This window comes from Saimiri boliviensis, chromosome 8 (assembly GCF_048565385.1).
Source record: "Saimiri boliviensis isolate mSaiBol1 chromosome 8, mSaiBol1.pri, whole genome shotgun sequence".
Lineage (NCBI taxonomy): Eukaryota > Metazoa > Chordata > Mammalia > Primates > Cebidae > Saimiri > Saimiri boliviensis.
In genome coordinates, this window is record NC_133456.1 from 118794167 (window position 1) to 118817153 (window position 22987).

The 22987-nt window shown below is 48.1% G+C and overlaps 1 protein-coding gene across 1 annotated transcript in view; it reads left to right on the top strand.

The window, feature by feature from the left end:
* Positions 1 to 22987, top strand: part of ADARB2 (adenosine deaminase RNA specific B2 (inactive)) — a 452434-nt gene that overhangs the window by 396633 nt on the left and 32814 nt on the right. The window contains exons 5-6 of the mRNA XM_074405130.1: positions 6058 to 6226; positions 7942 to 8093. Coding sequence (XP_074261231.1) covers positions 6058 to 6226; positions 7942 to 8093 — 321 coding nt within the window. The remainder of the gene's footprint in view (positions 1 to 6057; positions 6227 to 7941; positions 8094 to 22987) is intronic.

Genomic DNA, 22987 nt, shown 5'->3' on the forward strand with positions numbered 1-22987 from the left:
ACCTCCCACTAGGTTCCATCCCCCACACCACCACCACACCAAAGACCAAATCTCAACATGAGTTTTGGCTACAAATAAACCATACCCAGACCATAGCAATGACAAAACAAAACAAAATTGTACTTCTAATCAGGTGTCTTGTCCAAAATAAAGCACTATTGCTGTTTTTTGGGGAATTCTGTTAACTTTATAAATTAATTTAGAAGGATTCATTATGTTAAACCTCCCTATCCGAAAATGTGGCATGTCTTTCTGTTTGTTTAAATTTTGTTGTGTGTCCTCCAATAGTATTCTGAAGTTTTATTCACTAAAGTCCTTGGTCATTTCTTGTTAAGCTTATTCCTATTACCTGTTTGCTGCCATTATAAATGGAGTCATTTTTCCTTTACAGTGTCTCTCTAGTTGTTGTGTGTCTATATGAAAGTTACTGATTTCTGTATATTAATTTGGAACCCTTTCACCATACTGAACGCCCTTATCATTTCTAGCAGCATGTCAACTGGATTCTCTGGAGGTTTCCAGACACAGAATTATAGTACATTCAGACAGTGCTGTGTGACCTGCCCCTCTCCAATTACCACAGTGCTAATTTCTTTCTCTTGTTGTGCTGGTCAATGGCTTCAGCAGATGTTCCCGAGTGGCTGTAGAAATGCCTGTAACGCTTTCCCATAGAGCGTGATACTGTGTCTGTGTGTGTGTGTGTGTGTGTGTGTGTGTGTGTGTGCACGTGTGTGCATAAAATCATATTGGGGGGAAATCCCTGTGTTCCACTCGATAGAGTTGAGTTTTGATAAAAACTCAATGTTTTATCAAAAGCAATTGTTGTATTTTGTCAGATGCCTTATCAGTGTCTGTGATAGTAATTATTTTTATATTGCATTTAAATTCCTTTTTGAGACAGGGTTTTGCTCTGTTACTCAGGCTGGAGAGGAGTGGCACAATCTTGGCTCACTGCAAGCTCCGGCCAGGGCCCACGTGATCCTCCCACTAGTCTCTGGAGTAGCTGGGACTACAGCCATATGCCTCCATGCCCAGCTACCTTCTGTATTTTTTGTAGACTTGGGGTCTGGTTATGTTGCCCAGACTGATCTCAGACTCCTGGGCATAAGCAATCCACTGGCCTCAGCTTCCCAAAATGCTGGGATTACAGCTGTGAACCACTGTGCCTGGCCTTAATTTTTTAATGTAATAAATTTTGACATTTCAGAAATAAGCCCACCTTGCAGCAATGTACTGTAGTGTTCTTTTCCTGTGCTACTTGATGGTTAGTATTTTGCAGAGAATTTTTGAACATTTGTAACTGAGGGCCCTCTGCTGTTTTCTTTGTCGTGTAGCCTCAGTCAGGTGGAAGTGGCAATAATGTAGGCATTCCATGATTACAACAGCCTTAAAAGACAAAGATAAAGACAAGGCTTCTCGTCTTTATATGCTCTGAACACCCAAAATAACCTTGAAACTGTCTGCTATTAAAAGGTTCTGTCGAATTCTACAAAACTAACTGTGTGTGGTGCTTTGGCAAGAGTGTAGTAACCCTGCTCTTTTGTGGGGTTTTCTTTTTTTAAAAAAATTTATTTTATTGTGTTTTAGGTTTTGGGGTACATGTGAAGAACATGCAAGATTGTTGCATAGGTACACACATGGCAGTGTGATTTGCTGCCTTCCTCCCCATCACCTATATCTGGCATTTCTCCCCATGTTATCTCTCCCCAACTCCCCACCCCCCACTGTCCCTCCCCTGGTTCTCCCCCACAGACCCCAATGTGTGATGCTCCCCTCCCTGTGTCCATGTGTTCTCATTGTTCAACACCTGCCTATGAGTGAAAACATGCGGTGTTTGATTTTCTGCTCTTGTGGTCAGTTTGCTGAGAATGATGGTTTCCAGGTTCATCCATGTCCCTACAAAGGACACAAACTCATCGTTTTTGATGGCTGCATAATATTCCATGGTTATTCTACAGAAATTAGTAGGCTTATATTTCCTGTGACTACTTCTCATGTTGTCTTACAGAGTAGTAGTTTTGCTCTCAACAGCCATTTATAAGAAAAGAGATCACCAATAGTCACTCTGTATGGAGTGATGCTTCTATAGAAGCCTGCATTTTATTAGCTTAACGGCATCACTGGAAGGATTGGAGTAATTGTTGTTGGCACCACAGCTGCCCTGTCCTGGGCTCCTGACTGTCCCCAGCTACACCAAGTGCTGGCCAAGAGCAGCCCACGGCTGCGGACTCCTCCTGAGAATGGCCCTGGCCAGTGGAAGCCTGCACATTTGGAGCACGCACAGCTTGTAATTGACACACCACACAGCCTTGCCTTATACTCTAGGGCTTCCTGCTGGGTCAGCCAGAGACTGGACCTCAGCACAGCCTCCCCTCACCCCATCCTGTCTTCCTGATTCAATAAGCCCCTGCCGGAGCATCCCCAACCCCACCTCTGCAGCAGAATGGCCTGGCTTCAGGCACGTTTTTATGCAAAGCATTGCTCATTAAGTGCAGAGCATTTTTTGTGTCCATACAGCTTGGCATGGCCTCACCCCGACCCCAGCAATCAAGGGTCTCCGTGTGGGGAACCAGAGCACTGGAAAAGGAGAACATCAGACACTTCCGTGCAGGGTCCACGCTGCCCCAAATGCCACCAGTCTGTACCTGGAGGGTGATGCCCATAAACTAAAGACCCCATTCCTCTCCATAGATTTCAGCGGCCTCGACCTGCCTATGGCCCCGCCGTGGCGACGTCACCCTCACGCTGGCTGGCCCCTGTTAAGGGGCGTTAAGGAAAGCGTGTTTATCTGAATGCTGCCTGGCGCAGTTTCTGTTTTTGACGCCTTTTGCTTGCCGTGTTTGACGGCTGCCAAGCTCTGTTTTCCGCCTCAGTGTGCTGCCTGGTGCAGATGGCCCTCGCGGCTCGAGGGGAGAGATGACGATGTCCGTCCTCTCCTTTCCCCCATATTAAATTGGTCAGCCTTGAATTCGGTCGTTCTTCATTAAAATCTTCTTATTTCTCATTTGAACTATATGATACTCAAGCACATCGTCTGGCTTCTGCCTCCCCCTCGTCCTCTGTGTAAATTTCCCGAATCCTGTGGATTCAGTGCTTGCTTTGCTCTCTGGGTCCCTCCCGCCGGGCCACTCCCAAGGGCGCTTCCTGAGTCCTCCCACGCAGTGTCCAGGCCCGGCCTCCTGCCCAGTGTCCTGGCCCCTTCTCTCCTCCTGTGCAACTCAACACTCAATCATGGGCGACAGGACTGCTGGCCCTTTCACTGATCCCATTGTCTGTTAGTGAAGAGCTGGTATCTTCAGGGTTGTACTCCAGGCCTCTGTGACTACTTTCCACTTGCCTTTGAAGCTTAGCCCACCACTGTCTCACACATCTCCGATGGGTTTCAAAGTAAGTTCATTGTCCCACAGAATGCACCTGTGCCCTTTCCCATCGCTGCCTCTGGCCGCCATGCCCATTCTGCCTAGGACGCCTCTTTCCACCACCTGTGCAGAAGCTCCCGGTTGAGTCCATCCCTCTCCCTCTCTTCCCTCCCTCTCCCTCTCTCATGCTGGTGACATTGTGTGTGCAGCACTTCGGGGACATTTACCACACAATGTATCCTGTTGTGGGCGTTTCTGACTGCCTCACCTCCCTAAGTCCAGACTTCATGTCTGCCATGTGAGGAGCATGGTGCTGGCCACAGGAGTGGGATTAATGAAAGCTGAATACGCAAACAATGCATTTCTTGGGCCTCATAATTGTGCTGAGTGTGGCAGAGCCTGGAGCCAAACAGAGCTGGGAATTAATGAGGGGTGAAGGGAAAGCAGTTGCTTTTTTCTACAGCTCCAATTTCCACAGAACCCGAAGAGGAGGAGCAGGCCAGGGCCTCACAGGCCACAGCACCTATTCCCGAAGAGTTGTGTGTTTCCACCAGAGACTGTATGCACAGGGGCCATGAACACTGAAACTCATTAGGAAATCATTATCAGCTTGTTTCCTGTTTCTCTGAATACCTGCTTCCAAGAAGCTGGAACTGCAGAGGGATTTCTCCATCATGATGGCGTCCTCATGAGCCATTTCTCCACAGTCCGCATGTCACTGACTGCCTGAGTGACACGCAGACCCTCCCCTGGCAGGGTCAGTGGCAGCCGCCCACCCCGCCTCCCTGTAGCCTTAGATCCTGGTCCCATCTGCTCCTGAGACCCCCGCTGGGAGGTAGCACCCGCCCCCAGAATGGCTGAGAGAGGAGGATGCCTGGGCCTGGGATGGGCAGCTGCTCATGAACTTTCCTAGGGAAGGAATTCAGGGGGCTGGTTGTGTCCTACTTTGATGAAAGCAGCCGGGGTGGGGAAGTCCCGTCACTTCCTGAGCTGACGGGCAGTCCAGTCCCACCAGGAGAGGGTAGTGCCTAGACAACAGGACCAGGACCACGGCCTTCTCTTTGGGCACAGAAATGGGGGAGAAGCCAGAAGCTGGGACGAGTGGGGACAGTGCTGGACAGCTTTGCCTGCAAGGAAGGAAACTGGACAGACAGAGCCTGGCTGCAAAGCCAGGGTACAGGGGTGCCGCTCGGCCTCTGCGGGGCCCTTCTCCAGCACTGGCTCCCGCCGACTCCGCCCCACGTTCTCCCTGGCGCTCACTGACAGCTGCTGACGCCTCCCTTTTTTTATCCTTCAAAGAAATATCCACGGTGGGGGCTGGAGAGGGCACATGCCCTCGAGGCTGAAAAACTAAGTGCTCACAGGAGAAAAAGTCACAGCAGAGGAAAAAGCGTGAGTAAAGTGCTCACGACATGCCCAGCGCTGTTTGTGGTGGAAAAGTCGGTTTTATCTAAAATGGGAGGTCTGCTTCTGGCGGGACATGAATTTGCCTGTCACCTCTTCCACGAAATGGTCCAGGGAACTCCGCGGCGCTGACTGCAGTCCTCAGCGTGGGAGCCTCTGTGCCGCCCTCACATGACACGGGATCGGGCCCGGTGGGCAGCTGGCCCACTCCAAGGCCCCGGGGCGCCCACAGCACACCCGCCGCCTCCAGCCAAACGGCCCGGACGACGGATTTGTTACTGGATCCACAACACTGACCCGCCTGATGACGCGGACTCCCCAGGGAGCCCCGGCTCGGGGCGTTGGGTGGAAATTCTGGCTCGTGTCCTCAGGGAATTCGCCAGCTAAGTGAAGAGCAAGTCCACATCCACACAGATACGCCGGAGCGGCTCGTGGGCTCGCAGCTTCTCCTCAAACAGAAGGATGGATGCTACACTTTAGGGACGTCACGTTGGGGATTGTTTTTGGGGTTTGTTTCCTTTTCCGTCCTTGAAGGGAGAATCATTTCGTGGGTTCCTCTGACTACGGTTAAAACGAACATCACCCTGTGAAAAGCAAATCGTGACACAGCCAGCCTCCTTTCGGTGTCAGCGAAGGGTTCGTCAGCTCCTGTCCTTCGACGATCCTGTTGGCGGGACAGGGAACAGGGCAGAGGCCGTGACAGGCGGGCGGGAAGCCGGGGCCGCAGGGGCGTGAGGCGAGGCCGGAAGCCGGGCCACGGGCGGTGAAGCGAGGCCGGAAGCCGGGCCGCAGGTGTGTGAGGCGAGGCCGGAAGCCGGGTCACGGGCGGTGAGGCGAGGCCGGAAGCCGGGGCCGCAGGGGCGTGAGGCGAGGCTGGAAGCCGGGTCACGGGCGGTGAGGCGAGGCCGGAAGCCGGGCCGCAGGGGCGTGAGGCGAGGCCGGAAGCCCGGGCCGCGGGCCGTCAGAGGCGGGCGGGAAGCCGGGGCCGGCACGGCTCCCGCTCACAGGGGCCTGGGGCCTAGAGGTGAAGGAAGCGCCTGGCACCGAGTCTGACCTCCAGACCCTGCTCCTGCGGTGCGGAAGGAGCGTGCACAGGCGTCGGGGCCACGGGAGGCCTGAGCGCTGCCTCGGCCCGCCGTGGAGCAGGCGGGAATCCCGCGGGCGGGCCTGGGGCGCGCGGAAGCCTGGCTTCCCGGCTCTCGGGACGCAGTGTTTCTGGGGGTTCCTGACCCGGAGAGACCGAGGAGGAGGGAGAGGCCCGCGGGCCCCACTCTGACGCTGTCTGTGTCCCCAGGCCTGGACGCGCGGCAGGCGCAGGTGGTGGTCCTGTCCTCGGGGACCAAGTGCATCAGCGGCGAGCACCTCAGCGACCAGGGGCTGGTGGTGAACGACTGCCACGCGGAGGTCGTGGCCCGGCGGGCGTTCCTGCACTTCCTCTACACGCAGCTGGAGCTGCACCTGAGGTGAGCGGCCGGGCCGGGCTGGGGCGGGCAGACACCGCGTGCCCAGCTCAGAACACGCTCCCCGCCGTCCCAGCGCAGGCTGAGCCGGGAAGCGACCCTTAATTCAGACCGGGGACATCCCTGGCACGGCGGCAGAGCCACCGTGCGGGCTGCGGAGATGCTGAGATTCCAGGCTTCCTCCTTACCCCGAGAGCCGGGACGCACGCCAAGATCCTTCTCCTGTTTGTGTCAGCGAAGGCGGCGGGGCCCGTGTTTACCGGGAGCTGGTTACAGGCCTGGCGCTGTGCCGCCAGCTGGGGGGGTCCACAGACAGGTGCGCCTGTCACCTGCCCTGCGTGGGAACCGGCACGGGGGAGCGGGTCCAGGGCGTCCGGGGAGCTGACAGGCTCCGCGCCGGGGCCCGGGCTTGCGGCACGTTTGCCGGGGGTCCTGGGGGAGGCGGCTGGGCCGTGCGGGGCACAGAGGTCGGAAGGCTGCTGGACGCTTCAAGCGCTTCCTGCAGAGATGTCTGTTCCGTTTCCTGCGTGATCGCAGGGTCCTACAGAACACAGTCCATCACCCACCGGGTAGAACGTGCAAATCCGGCAAGACCGGCAGAAAGCAGCCAGCCAGGAGGCAGGGGAGCAAACACCGAGAGGAAACGCAGGCGCCTTGTTCAGGGCCCGCTCGGTTGAACTTTGTGGCTGTTGGGGGTTTTGCAACAGGCCAAATCCTTCCCCATCAGAGACAGGCTGGGGCTTCTCCTGCCCCACCTGGGTCATGGCCGGATGAAGAAGGAAAGCCGTTTCCGCATGGCTCTCTATGTCCACCTGTGCTAGTAACTGAGCCCGGGCTTCCTAAAGCTCCTTTCCTCCTAATCAAACACGAACTGCCCACCTACGCCACATCAAACCCGTAGTCCACTGTGAGGTATGGCCATGAGCAGCACTGGCAAATCCCCAGAATCACACTTCTATGGACAGACAAATGTGGTTAACAGCAATGGAAAAAAATGGCTTGGGAAAAGATCATGGTGGGACCAGGCGCGGTGGCTCATGCCTGTAATCCCAGGTCTTTGCAAGGCCAAGGCGGTAGATCGCCTGTGCACTTCAGCCTGGGCAGCAACAGAGCAAGACCTATCTTTAAAAAATAATAATAATAAGTCTGACAGGTGAATGTCGAGAGGGGGCAAGAAGGCAAGGTTTCTGCCAGTCATGTGCGCATTCATGTGGTTTCATTGCTGGTGCAGAGAAAAGACCCTATGGGGTATGAAGAAGAAAAAACTTGGGGACCGGGCGCAGTGGTTCGCACCTGCAATCCTGGCACTTTGGGAGGCTGAGGTGGGCAGATCACTTGAGGTCGGGAGTTCGAGACCAGCCTGGCCAACATGGTGAAACCCCATCTCCACTAAAAATACAAATATTAGCCAGGTGTGGTGGTGCACTCCTGTAATTCCAGCTACTAGGGAGGCTGAGTATTGCTTGATGCTTAAGGCAGAAGAATTGCTTGAACTCAGGAGGTGGAGTTGCAGTGAGCCAAGATCATGCCACTACACTCCAGCCTGGGCAACAGAACAAGACTTCATCTCAAAAAAAGGCAAAAAAAAAAAAAAAAAAAAGAAAAAAACAGTAAAACTTGGGGGAAAACTCTACAAAATAGGACCCAAGCGTTCAGTAGGTTGAAACGTTTCTGGTTTGGTTTGTAATAAATGACCCCAAACCTCTTTGTGACCCTAGCACGCGGCGCGAGGACTCCGAGCGATCAATCTTTGTGCGGTTAAAAGAAGGCGGCTACAGGCTGCGGGAAAACATCCTCTTCCATCTCTACGTGAGCACCTCCCCCTGCGGAGACGCGAGACTCCACTCCCCCTACGAGATCACCACAGACCGTAAGAGACAACACTTTTACCTCCTGTAGGCCGACAGGCCCAGGCTCACTCTACCAGGGACTCTGTCCTGGGCTTTCCCAGGCCACTGTGGGGGCACCGTGTGCCCCAGCCTTTCGGTGCTGGAAGGATTGCGTCTGCAATTGGTGGAATAACCATGCCTTCAAAATCTTAGTCTGAAATGCTCAGGTGATTGGCAGAAAAGTAGTCTGAGGCCTAAAATTAGCTACCTAATTGCCGTAGTTCTTTGCTTTGTTTTAATAACTCATAAAATCCCTGCGTCCCAGGCTGGGAAAATGGAATGAAGAGAAGGCCAGTGAGAGTTAGGCAGACTGGGAACAAATTCAGACTGGCTCTGCTTGCCTTCGCTCACAGTGTTGGGGAGAAAAAGCTCAGCTTTTGTAACCAAACCAGGGATGAGTGATTCCCTGCAAAGGGGTCTTCCCAGGTAAACTATGAAGTTCCATTGCAAACCCACCCTGTGAGTGTTTATCAGTGGATGTGGGACAGAAAGCATCCACACGGCCTCCACCCCTCTGTCCTCTCCATCAGCAAAGGGCAGTGATACTGTGAATGCCAGGGTCAGAGGGCAGGGTGTGGCTCTGCCTTGATGCCACCCTTGACATCAGCATTTCCATGAGAGAAAAGGTGCTGCAGGCGAACTCCTCTCATTTTAATGATGAAATCCTATTGCTTAGTGCTGTCTGCATATGTCATACATGCATATGTATATGCCACATACACCAGACCTGTGCCACATACACTGTACACACATGCCACACACACCACACACGCCACACACACCACACATACCACATACAACACACACACCACACATACAACACACACACCACACATATACCACATACACCTGACACATACCACATACTGTACACACATACCCCACACACCACATACGCCACACACATATCACATATACTACATATCCACACCACACACTGCCTGTCCCAGGCAGGTCTTTCAGTGCAGGCAATGAAGTTAAATCTATGTGTATGATTCGGGGTCCAATCCTGATACAGGAGGAAATCTCTGGTGGGCATACATGGACAGCACACTACTACTAAGGCTTGGCTTTGACCTGACTTTCCCCCAGTGAAAAGCTACATGGTATTTTAATTACCAAGGTAAAGAAAAATAAGTGTTTTTTTAGAGCCCTTCTGTGTCCCAGGCTTGTCATGCAGCCTCCACCAAAGATAAGAACATGCGTGGGGTAAAGGTGTTTTTAATCCCACGTGAGCTTAGCCTGATTCTCCACCCCTCAGATCGGATGCTGGCCCAGAAAAACTTCTCCTATTTGCAGGCTTCCCTCCAGCCCCACTACTTTCTCCTTGGGGAATGGCTGGAAAGCGTTCTCTGTAAGTGGATTCAGGTGGCATTTCCACACCCTTTGGAAATGAGATGGGAGAATCCTGTCAAACTAGGAATGAAGAAAAGGAAGCTGGTTCCACTCAACGACTTTTACAGGAACAGCCTGCAGGAGGGAGAGAGGCAGGGGCAGCCTGTGCACCTGAGGAGTGGACACAGCCCTCCCCAAAGGGAAGTGGGCCCAGTGCGGCCCCACAAGATGACACAGAGCATCCCCCACCACCAGGCCAGCTCAGGAGCAGAGACAGAAAAACTGCCAGGAGTAGCTTCTCACCGGACAGATTCAGTGAGCCAGAGCTACATGATACGGACTCACCCTATAAAACTGAAATCTGGTCCGTTGGACAGCTACTGGGAATTCTCTTTCCATTCCTCTTGAAAGGGTTGGCATCATAAAGACCCAGCTAGGGGCCCTTAGACTCGAGAGGAGAAGTCTCGCCAAATGTTTGGGGCCAGCACTAATTCATCCAGCTTCTTCCTTGGCTAATGTGTCCCTAGTGGGAGTTGGGAGAGGGCCAAGTGAGAACAGCAGGAGCCTTGTCCATGCCAGAGACCCCGTGGTCTCCCCAGGGGACAGTTCTAGCTCATTGGGCCTCCCACGTCTCTGTACATCGATCACCAACTGCAGCCTCTCCAGCCAGCCCTCAGTTCCAACTGCAGTGTCTGTGGTTTAGAAAAACAAATACATTCTCTGAGGCACCCTGGGGTTCACTTCCAGACACAGATGTCTTTTATTTCATGTTGCTTTTAAGAAGTGACAGGTGCTGGTAGGAGAAAAAAATAAAACATTTTTGTTTCATTTTTGCAGCAAATATGCCAGGCAAAATTGAGAAACTCCTGCCTGTGCTTGCCTCTATGTTGGGCTGGTGCCGCTTTTCCGCTCTCCTATCAGGGGAGCTTGGAGAAGGAAGGCACTTGGTGACTTTCTAACAGGGACTCGTCTGCCAGAGTCACTCAGTAAAGGCAGGAGAGCCCAAGTGCCTGCTGTTCTCTGCTTGGAAAGGAGCCTTCAGAGAGCTGGCTCTGCATCCTTCGAACCCCCTGCAAAAGGCAGAGACGCTCAGGAACAACTCCTGCCATTTCCCCTGCAGAGAGTTGCATTAAGCTCCTTTATGATAAGGGGCAGGGGTCTCCACGTTGCTAACTCAGGCAGTATGTTTCCTTGTTATCCTTTAAAGAGGGTTGGGCCATGGATAAGGGGATGCAAGTGGCGAGGATCTTGCTGTGAGGGGCTCCTCCAGGGCTAGCCAAAAGCAGAGTCAATGGTGACAAGCCCCCGAAAGAAAGGCTGGCGGCGGGAGCTATATGCCTCCAGTTATCACTGTTCACAGAGGCCTGTGGCTGGCACCACCTCCCTCCTATGGGTTAACCCTGCAGAAACCCAGCAGCACTGCCCCTCCAATTCAGAGGCCAACACCCCCAAAAGAAGCCCAGGGAACCAGGAAAGCCCTGAAGGCCGTGGTGTCATTCTCACAAATGCAGAGGCCACAGAGTGCAGAGCACTTAGTCCCTTCACCAAGACATTCACTCGGGGCCAGAGGAGTTCATCTGAAACAGATGGAGCAGGTTTCAGTCTTCTCAAGTGCTCTCTGCCTCTGGCCCCTTCTGGACCTGTCCTGTGTCCTCTCACCAGCATGATGCTTGGTCCTGGTCACTTCAGCTCACTGCTTCCTCACTCCTCCATTGCATTGAACTGTGGCATCTCCACAGGGGCCACGCTTGTTAACCTCTCTCACAACTGTGCCAGATTTCTTCTCTCTCTCTCACACATACGTACCCACATATAACACAAATACACATGCATAAGCACATTTGTACATGTAAACACATAGAAAAGCACATGCACACACGCATAAGCACGTGCACACAGACGTACATAAGCACGTGCATAAACATGCATAATCACGTGTTCACACATGCAAAAGCACATGCACACACTAACATGCATGAGCACATGTGCACATGCAAACGTACGTAAGCACGTGTATGCATGCATAATCACGTACATGCATGCAAAAGCACATATACACAAACATGCATAAGCACATGTACACAAGCACACAACAGGTATCCAGTGCATCAGGATCTGTCAACATAACTATGATGTGACTAAGTCAAAGAGAAGTTTGGTGCCCTAGATTGTTCCCCCTTCCTTCAAAAATGAACACAAGAGTAGAGCATAAGAAAACATTTCTGTAGATAAGTTTAAATAATCGTTACAGTAAGTGTCATGTAACCAAAGGCCAAGGAGAGAAGCAAGTCTGATGTGGAGTTTCTAGGCGCACACTTCTGATTCCCCAGTGGCTGTTGAGCGGCTGCCTCCCAGCAGCAACCTGCTCCGACAGCTTAGCAGGACCAGGAGTTTCCGGAGCCCCAACCACCTGAGGCCTAGGCTCAGGGGCTTCAAGTCTTAGACACAACACAAGGGCCCTGGAGTTGCCATCAAGCCCTACTTCCCTAGGGTGCATGTGGCTTGAGAAATTCTAGATGTCCCCATTTTATTTTTCCCCTCAAAAACATTTGTCTAGCTAGATCATAAATTCCCCATTCCTGGAGGCCTTAGACATGGTATCAGTGCCAATTGGTCTCAGGTATTTTGGGAGCTGTGTTGCCTGTGAGCTTTGGAAGGCATTAGAGTTTGCTGTTTCCATCCCTGGCTTATCTGTCAGGGTGCCAGGGCAGTGTTTACCAATGCAGCTACCGCCATGCACTCTAGCGGAGATTCTGATGCATACAGGGGAGAGAGGGGTCCAAGGCTCTGCAGTTTTCTGAGCACAGGTCGGGTTTTGAGCCACCAGATTTGAACTCCTTAAATCGTCTCCTCAGACTGGGCATTTGTTGCCTTGCTGGCTTCATAGAAAGGGGTTGGAGGCATGGACGGCCTGGTAGCCTGTCTATCTGCAGAGGCCAGGCAGAGCCGGCTCTGTGGCATCATGGACAGGAAAGAAACTTGTCTATGGTGTATCGTATGCAGAAGAGGGGAAGCTCTACAGACTTGGTCTTCAATGTCCTGAGACCCAGGCCTACTCTGTTCATCTCAGGTGACTCAAAACTATCATATGTGTGGCTTTTCCCTGGACCTAGAAAGGCCAGGTCAGTTAAGGTAGGGACAAATGCCTGAAAGACATTTCTTCCCACAGCCAGGAGAACATGCTGTGTGTTTATGTCAGAGTCAGGTTTCCAATGACTGCTCTCAGCCCAAACTCAGAGAGGGTAACCGGTTCCTTTGTGGCCTGAGCAAGAACTCAGGCAGTTCTGAAAGGGCCCAAATGGAGCAGAAGATGCGGACCTCAGCACTTCACTGTGGTTGAGCAGCTCTTCTCCTCCCAGCCCACCAACAACCTGCCTGCAGATTCTTCCTTCTTGGCATGGTTTTTAAATAGCCTGGCAAATTCAGTTCTTACAGCCATTTTCTGAGAACTTATCCGCTTAAATTCTCCAGTCTGTATCCAGAAAATGCCAAGAAAAATAAATTATATCATATATTTACCTGCAGGTTCATGCTAAAAGCCTAGTACGTTTGTTCTAACCCAGTTCCATTCATCGAATAGAAAGGCAGTTAGAGATTTAACCAAAATCTCATAAGAAGTCAGGGAATATAAAATACAGTACCTTAAATTCCTGTCTTCAGATTTTCCTATTGAGTGACAGAAATATAGAAAATATAATATCCGTGCATTGTAGGATAATGAATTTTAATGGCCTTATAATCCAGCATCATCACTATCATCATCAATCAAATAAGGCAAAGTGCACCCACATGGCCACATGGTAACTACTGTGAATATTATTACAGTGGATACCAGCTTGCTTCACAGGCAGACTTCCTGGATAAACCTTTTGAAGACAGGTAAATCTAAAATGTACTTGGTGCTGACAAATATTTTCTTCTTTTCTCATGCCTGTGGTTTGTTTCATTTCTGGCACTCTCTCTCTCCCCCTTGTCATTGTAGCAACAATGCATCTCTCTTTAGATAAATCTTTAGCTACCCAGAGGACAATCTCTTGTTGTTTCTCTCCAGCTCCTTTTGATTCTCCCCTAAAAATAAAACATTCACTGGAATAATTTTTTAAAGCACATCCTCATTTAGAAATGAGGATCTAAAAACTAACCTTATCATTAACCAATGTTAACTAACCTTAACATTGATCTCAAAAGGTAAGGATTTTATCTAGAGTTTTATCTAGGCTAATAAACACCGTAGTGAAGAGTCTAATGACTTGCACTGTCAGAATTGGACCAGAATGTTTGGATGGCTTTTGGAGCATCTATGTATACACAGCAGGCAGGATTTTGAGATTTGACACTTCTACTGTCTCAGGCACACTCTAAATCCACAGATCATTTGAGGCCTACTCCCTGCAATTGCTAGTTGGATTGGCATTTTGTCCAGCCTTAAGTGGCATCTTCAGCTCCTTCCCGCCTCTCACAATTAGCCAGGAAGGAGCCAGAGGAAATGAGCTCTGCAAGATCCCCGACATTCAGGCCACCCTGGGGCTGCTCAAATTCATCAGGGAGCCTGCAGAGAAGGCAGCCCATGACTGAACACCTCCGAAAATAAACAGGAGTATCTCATGCACCTGGCTCTTCAGGCAGAATTAGTCTAACCCGAAAGCTTTGGGTTAACTCCTAGGAACCAGTTGTTAATTAAAGCTGGGCCTCCCTGTTATCATGGCATTAACAGGCTATGAAGTCTACTTCATGGAAAGTTAGTTGTGCAGTAGCAATTGGTAAGAATTTAGAAAGGCCTTGCAATAAAACAGGCAACATTCAAGATCTCAGAAAAGACCTCAATAGTTGAAATATTGGGAGGATATAACAATACTGTAATTAACAGAAATGAAAGGACAGCAACAGCCATATTCCCTAAGAAAATATCCCCCAAATGGAAGTGTAAAGTCCCTAATATTGTGGTAATGTGGAAAGTGTTAGGTGTGATGGCTCCTCCATGCTTTCAGTGTTACCTTCCACAGAAACTTAATGTTCATAAAGACCCCACCTGCAAAAAGTCAGTTTAAACCAAGTGTTGAGAGTTATATGAACTATTTTGTGTTCAATTTATCACCACCACCACCATCATCATCACCATCACCTTGTCATCACTATCACATCACCATCCCCATCACCACCGCCATTATCACCGTCATGATCATCATCACCATCATCACCACCACCATCACCATTGCCATTACCTTCACCATCACTCATTATTATCACCATCACCATTATCTTCACCATCACTTTCATTATCATCGCCATGACGATCATCATCACCACCACCACCATCATCTTCATCACTTTAATTATCATCACCACCATCATCATTAAAGCTGCAAAGAAGAGATTTGTGCTTTATCTGGGGAAGGGTTGGGCATTCATATCCTGTGCCTACCCCAGCTCAATCCCTCTCCTTGGCTCTTTTTTCCATGGATGACTTAAAGACCAGTCCAAATTTTATCTCATCAAGTTACTAGTAGGTTACAAAGCAAAAAGCCATCTGAAGCCTCTCAAAAGTTTATTTTCTCCAAAGAATACAGTGATCTTTCTTCCCAAGGCATAGCCTTTAGGTACTGTGAATGTAGAGTGAAAGAATGTCAGCTCTTAGAAACAATTAGGAAATACACTGCAAATTACTTGGGATCTGTAGGAGAAAGTTCCTGTATAAACCCAAGTAATAGTTAACCATTCAGCACCATATTAGTCCATTCTCACATTGCTCTAGAGAAATACCTGAGACTGGGTAATTTATAAAGAAAGGAGACTTAATGGACTCAAGGTTCTGGTGGCTGTACAGGAAGTCTGATCCTGGCATCTGCTTGGCATCTGGGGAGGCCTCAGGAAGCTCACAATCATGGCAGAAGGTGACATGGCCAGAGCAGGAGCAAGAAGTCGGGGAGATGAGCAAGAGAGGGGGAAGATGAGCAAGGTGGGGAGATGAGAGGGGGGCCATGAGCAAGGGGGGAGTGAGAGAGAAGGGGGAGATCAGCAAGACAGGAGGGAGGTGAACAAGAAGCAGGGAGATGAGTGAGGGAGGGAGATGGGAGTGAGAGAGAGGGGAGATGAGCAAGAGTCGGCGGGGGGGATAAGTGAGAGAGAGAGGTGGGGGAGATGCCACACAATTGTAAATGACCAGATCTCATGACAACCATTCACTAGCACGAGGACAGCACCAAGGGGATGGTACTAACTCTGCATGAGAAATCCACCCCATGATCAAATCATCTCCACCTCCTACACTGGGGATTACATGTCACTATGGATTTCGGTAGGGACCCAGATCCTAGTTATATCCAGTACCGTCAGTGAGAGAAAATAGGGAAATACCATTTCCACAGCTTCTTAAGGAACTTTCTAAAGAAAACTTATGTCATATGTGTGTAAATGATGGATTCACTATATGATTTTACTTATTCATATGCAAAGCACTGGGCCATTTTTTAAATATATATTTTATTGCATTTTAGGTTGTGGGGTACATGTGAAGAACATGCAAGATTGTTGCATAGGTACATATATGGCAATGTGGTTTGCTGCCTTTCTCTCCATCACCTATATCTGGCATTTCTCCCCATGTTATCCCTCCCCAAATCCCCACCCCCCACTGTCCCTCCCCACAGACCCCAGTGTGTGATGCTCCCCTCTCTGTGTCCATGTGTTCTCATTTTTCAACACCCGCCTATGAGTGAGAACATGCAGTGTTTGATTTTCTGTTCTTGTGTCAGTTTGCTGAGAATGATGGTTTCCAGGTTCATTCATGTCCCTACAAAGGACACAAACTCATTGTTTTTTACGGCTGCATAGTATTCCATGGTGTATATATACCACATTTTCCCTGTCCAGTCTATCATTGATGGGCATTTGGGTTGGTCCCAGGTCTTTGCTATTGTAAACAGTGCTGCAGTGAACATTCGTGTGCATATGTCCTTACAATAGAACAATTTATAATCCTTTGGATATATACTCCATAATGGGATTGCTGGGTCAAATGGAATTTCTATTTCTAGGTCCTTGAGGAATCACCACACTATCTGCCACAGTAGTTGAACGAATTTACACTCCCACAGTGTAAAAGTGTTCCTATTTCTCCACATCCTCTCCAGCACGTTGTCTCCATATTTTTTAATGATTGCCATTCTAGCTGGCGTGAGAGGGTATCTCAATGTAGTTTTGATTTGCATTTCTCTAATGACCAGTGATGATGAGCATGTTTTCATATGTTTGTTGGCCTCAGATACGTCTTCTTTTGTAAAGTGTCTGTTCATATCCTTCACCCACTTTGGAATGGGCTTGTTTTTTTCTTGTAAGTCTGTTTAGTTCTTTGTAGATTCTGGATATTAGTCCTTGGTCAGATGGGTAAACTGCAAAAATTTTTTCCCATTCTGTTGGTTGCCAAGTCACTCTAATGACTGTTTCTTTTGCTGTGCAGAAGCTCTGGAGTTTAATTAGGTCCCATTTGTTTATTTTGGCTTTTGTTGCCAATGCTTTTGGTGTTTTTGTCATGGAGTCCTCGGCTATGCCTATGTCCTGAATGGTTTTGCCTAGATTTTCTTCTAGGGTTTTTATGGTGGTAGGTCTTATGTTTAAGTCTTTAATCCTTCTGGACTTAATTTTAGTGTAAGGTGTCAGGAAGGGGTCCAGTTTCTGCTTTCTGCACATGGCTGGCCAGTTTTCCCAACACCATTTATTAAAAGGAATCCTTTCCCCAATGCTTGTTTTTGTCAGGTTTGTCAAAGATCAGGTGGTTGTAGATGTGTGGTGTTGCCTTCGAGGCCTCTGTTCTGTTCCGTTGGTCTATATCTCTGTTTTGGTACCAGTACCATGCTGTTCTGATTACTATAGACTTGTAGTATAGTTTGAAGTCAGGTACTTGATCCCTCCAGCTTTGTTCTTTTTGCTTAGAATTAATTTGACTGCGTGGGCTCTCTTTTGGTTCCATATGAAGTTTAAGGTGGTTTTTTCCAGTTCTGTGGAAAAGGTCATTGGTGGCTTGATGGGGATAGCATCAAATCTGCAAACTACTTTGGACAGTATGGCCATTTTCACGATATTGATTCTTCTAACTATGAGCATGGAATGTTTCTCCATCTGTTTGTGTCCTCTCTTCTTTTCTTGAGAAGTGGTATGTAGTTCTCCTAGAAGAGGTTCTTTACGTTCTTTGTTAGTTGTATTCCTAGGTATTTTATTTTCTTTGTAGCAATTGTGAATGACAATTCGTTCTTGATTCGGCTCTCTTTAACTCTGTTATTGGTGTATAGGAATACTTGTGATTTCTGCACACTGATTCTGTATCCTGAGACTTTGCTGAAGTTCTTTATCAGCTTAAGGAGATTTTGGGCTGAGACGTTGGGGTTTTCTAAATATACAACCACATCATCTGCAAATACAAATAGTTTGACTTCCTCCTTTCCTAATTGAATATCCTTTATTTCTTTTTCTTGCCTGATTGCTCTGGCTAGAACTTCCAATACTATATTAAATAAGAGTGGTGAGAGAGGGCATCCTTGTCTAGTGCCAGGTTTCAAAGGGAAAGCTTCCAGTTTTTGTCTATTCAGTATGATATTGGCCATGGGTTTGTCATAAATAGCTGTTATTATTTTAAGATGCGTTCCGTCAATACCTAGTTTATTGAGTTTTTAGTATAAAGGCTGTTGAATTTTGTCAAAGACCTTCTCTGCATCTACTGAGATAATCATGTGGTTGTTGTCTTTGATTTCGTTTATGTGGTGAATTACGTTTATAGACTTGTGTCCGTTGAACCAGCCTTACCTCCCCAGGATGAAGCCTACTTGATTGTGATGGATAAGCTTTTCGATGTGCTGTTGCAATCAGTTTGCCAGTATTTTATTGAAGATTTGTGCATCTATGTTCATCATGGACATTGGCCTGAAGTGTTCTTTTCTTGTTTAGTCTCTGCCAGGTTTTGGTATCAGGATGATGTTGGTCTCATAAAATGATTTGGGAAGGATTCCCTCTTTTTGTATTGTTTGGAATAGCTTCAGAAGGAGTAGTATCAGCTCCTCTTTGTATGTCTGGTAGAATCTGGCTGTGAACCCATCTGGACCTGGGCTTTTTTTAGTTGGTAGGCTATTAATTGCTGCCTCAACTTCAGTCCTTGTTATTAGTCCATTCAGTGTTTCAACTTCTTCCTGGTTTAGGCTTGGGAGGATGCAAGTGTCCAGGAATTTATCCATTTCTTCCAGGTTTACTGGTTTATATGCATAGAGTTGTTTGTAGTAATCTCTGATGGTGGTTTGTATTTCTTTGGAATCTGTGGTGATATCCCCTTTATTGTTTTTTATTGCATCTATTTGATTATTCTCTCTTTTATTTTTATTAATCTGGGTAGTGGTCTATTTTGTTGATCTTTTCAAAGAACCAGCTGCTGGACTGATGATTTTTTCAAGGGTTTTTTGTGTGTCTATCTCCTTCAGTTCTGCTCTGATCTTAGTTATTTCTTCTCTTCTGCTAGGTTTTGAGTTTTTTTGATCTTGCTCCTCTAGCTCTTTCAATTTTGACAATAGGCTTTCAATTTTAGATCTTTCCTTGCTTCTCATATGGGCACTTATTGCTATATATTTTCATCTAGACACTGCTTTAAATGTGTCCCAGAGATTCTGGTACGCTGTGTCTTCATTCTTGTTGGTTTTGAAGAACATCTTTATATCTGCCTTCATTTCATTGTGTATCCAGTCAAGATTCAAGAGCCAGTTCAGTTTCCATGGAGTTGTGCAGTTCGGAGTTAGTTTCTGAAATCTGAGTTCTAACTTGATTGCACTGTTGTCTGAGAAACTGTTTGTTATGATTTCCATTCTTTTGCATTTGCTGAGGACTGATTTACTTCTGATTATGTGGTCAGTTTTAGAGTAGGTGTGATGTGGTGCTGAGAAGAATCTATATTCTGTGGATTTGGAATGGAGAGTTCTGTAAATGTCTGTTAGGTTTGCTTGGTCCTGGTCTGAATTCTAGTCCTGTATATCCCTGTTAATTTTCTGTCTTGTTAATCTGTCTAATATTGACAGTGGAGCATTAAAGTCTCCCACTGTTATTGTGTGGGAGTCTAAGTCTCTTTGGAAGTCATTAAAAACTTGCTTTATGTATCTGGGTGCTCCTCTATTGGGTGTATGTATATTTAGGATCGTTAGCTCTTCTTGTTGCATTGATCCTTTTACCATTATGTAATGTTCTTTTTTGTCTCTTTTGATCTTTGCTGGATTAAAGTCTATTTTATCAGAGACTAGGATTGCAACTCCTGTTGCTTTTTGCCCTCCATTTGCTTGGTAAATCTTCCTCCATCTCTTTATTTTGAGCCTATGTGTATCCTTGCATATGAGAAGGGTTTCCTGGATACAGCACAACATTGGGTTTTGGCTTTTTATCCAGTTTGCCAGTCTGTATCTTTTGATTGGGGCTTTTAGCTCATTTACATTTAAGGTTAATATCGTTATGTATGAATTTGATCCTGCCATTTTGATGCCAAGCTGCTAGTTTTGCCTGTTATTTGATGCAGTTTCTTCATTGTGTCGATGCTCTTTACCATTTGGTATGTTTTTGGAGTGGCTGGTACTGGTTGTTCCTTTCTGTGTTTAGTGCTTCTTTCAGGAGCTCTTGTAAAGCAGGCCTGGTGGTGGTGCGATCTCTCAGTACTGGCTTGTTCGTAAAGGATTTTATTTCTCCTTCGTTTATGAAACAGTTTGGCTGGATATGAAATTCTAGGTTGAAAGTTCATTTCTTTAAGGATATTTAATATTGGCCCCCACTCTCTTCTGGCTTATAGGGTTTCTGCGGGGAGATCCGCCGTGTATGATGGGCTTCCCTTTGTGGGTAACTCGACCTTTCCCTCTGGCTGCCCTTAGCATTTTCTCCTTCATTTCAACCCTGGTGAATCTGATGGTTGTGTGCCTTGGGGTTGCTCTTCTTGAGGAATATCTTTGTCATGTTCTCTATATTTCCTGGACTTGAATATTGGCCTGCCTTGCTAGGTTGGGGAAGTTTTCCGGGATAATATCCTGAAGAGTGTTTTCCAGCTTGGATTCATTCTCTCTGTCATATTCAGGTACACCTGTCAAACCTAGATTAGGTCTTTTCACACATAATCCCATATTTCCTGGAGGCTTTGTTTGTTTCTTTTTACACTTTTTTTCTCTAATCTTGCCTTCTTGTTTTATTTCATTGAGATGGTCTTCAAATGATATCCTTTCTTCCGCTTGGTCAGTCCTGCTGCTGAAACGTGCGTATGCTTTGTGACGTTCTCGTGTTATTTTTTTCAGTTCCACTGATTCATTTATGTTCCCGTCTAAGCTGTTTATTCTCGTTAGCATTTCGTCAAACCTTTTTTTAAGGTTGTTAGTTTCTTTGCATTGGGTTAGGATGTGTTCCTTTAGCTCAGAGGATTTCTTATTTCCCACCTTCTGAAGCCTGTTTCTGTCAATTCATCAGACTCATTCTCCATCCAGCCTTGATCCTTTGCTGATGAGGAGTTGTGATCCCTTGCAGGAGGAAAGGCATTCTGGTTTTGGGTGTTTTCATCCTTTTTGCACTGGTTTCTTCCCATCTTTGTGGATTTATTTAGCTGTGGCCTTTGTAGTTGGTGACTTTCAGATTGTGTCTCTGAAAGTCACCAACTACAAAGACCACAGGTAAATAAATCCTGCAGATATCCAGTTTGTTGATCATTTCTTAGTTTTACTTCTAACACTCAGGCCCCTCTGCTGTAGGACTGCTGGAGGTCTACTCCAGACCCTGCTTGCCTGGGGATCACCTGCAGCAGCTGCAGAACAGTAAGGGTTGCTGCCAGTTTCTTCTTCTGCTATCTTTGTCCTGGAAGGATACCTGCCAGATGTCAGTCCGAGCTCTCCTTTATCAGGTGACTCTTTGGATATATTGGGGTTGAGGAGCTGCTTGAGGAGACAGTCTGTCCTTTATAGGAGCTCAGGTGCTGAGCTGTGAGCTCCATTGTTCCATTCAGAGCTGCTGGGCAGGTACGTTTACATCTGCTGTAGCAGAACTCATAACCACCTTTTTTTCTCCAGGTGCTCTATCCCAGGATGGTAGGGCTTTATTTGTAAGTTTCTGTTGTGTTGCTGCCTTTTTTCAGGGCTGTCCTGCCCAGCAAGGAGGCAGCCTAGTCACAGTCTGTCAGCAGAGGCGTTGCTGATCTGCTCTGGGCTCTGCCCAGCTACCGTGTGAATTTCCCTACAGTCCTGTTTATAGGGTTATAGTTAGAACTGCCTCAGCAGTTGTGACCCACCTCTGTAATGGCAGACTCTCTCTGTAATGATGGACTGCCTCAGCAATGTCAGGCTGCCTCTGTAATGGCAGACCACCTCAATAGGGGTGGACTGCCCAGTAATCGCAGATGCCCCTCCCCCAGAGCTGGACTGTCCCAGGTTCAGATGTACTTGCTGTGAAACTCTCAATCCAGAGTGTTTCCGATTGCTGGTTTTTGTCGGGGTGGGACTGGCTGAGCCTGATGACCTGGCTCCCTGCCTCAGACCCCCTTTTTGTTTTTCAGTTGAACAGGTGACTCTGTCTCCCAGGCATTCCAGTCACCAGTTGAAATGGTGCCCAGATTTGTGCGATTTCTTGTGCAGAGATCTGCTGTGCCGGCTGAAACAGCCATGCTGGGGGCTCATGGCACTTTTTCGCCCAGGAATCTCCTGGCCTGGCTCCGTTTCAGTCCCCCTTTTTTCCAGTTGAATGGGCGGCAACTCTGTCTCCCTGGTGTTCCAGTCACCAGTTGAAAACGCACCCGGATTTGTGAGATTTTGTGCAGAGACCCACTGTACCAGCTGTGCTGGAGACTTGTGGCACTTTTCCATCTGGGAATCTCCTGGCCTGGCTCCCTGTTTCGGGCCCCTTTTTATCAGTTGAATGGGCAGCTCTGTCTCCCAGGTTTTTCCAGTCACCTGTTCAAAAGGCGCCCAGATCTGTGAGATTTCCTGTGTGGAGACCCACTGTGCCAACTGAAACAGCCACACTGGAGATTCATGGTGCTTTTTCACTTTGGAATCTCCTGGACTGGCTCCGTTTCAGTCCCCTTTTTATCAGTTGAATGGGTGACTTTGTCTCCTGCGTGCTCCAGTCGCCAGCTGAAATGGCACCTGGACCCATGTGAGTTTTTTGTGCAGAGACACACCATGCCGGCCAAAACAGCAGCGCTGGCAACCCAGGGTGCTCCTCTGCCCAGGAATCTCCTGGTCTGTGAGCAATAAAAATCTGTCTGGAAATGCAGTGTCCACTCACCCTCCATGCTCTTGCTTGGAGCTGCAATCCAGAGCTGCTCCTAATCAGCCATCTTGGACCCCTCCTCAGGGCCATTTCTATATTATAATATAATCCAGATTTAACATACACAATTTTGGCTGGGTGCTGTGGCTCACCCTTATAATCCCAGCACTTCAGGAGACTGGGGTGGCAGAATCATTTAAACCTGGGAGGCAGAGGTTGCGTGAGCCAAGATCATGCCACTGCATTCCAGCTAGGGTGACAAAGTGAGACTCCATCTAAAAAA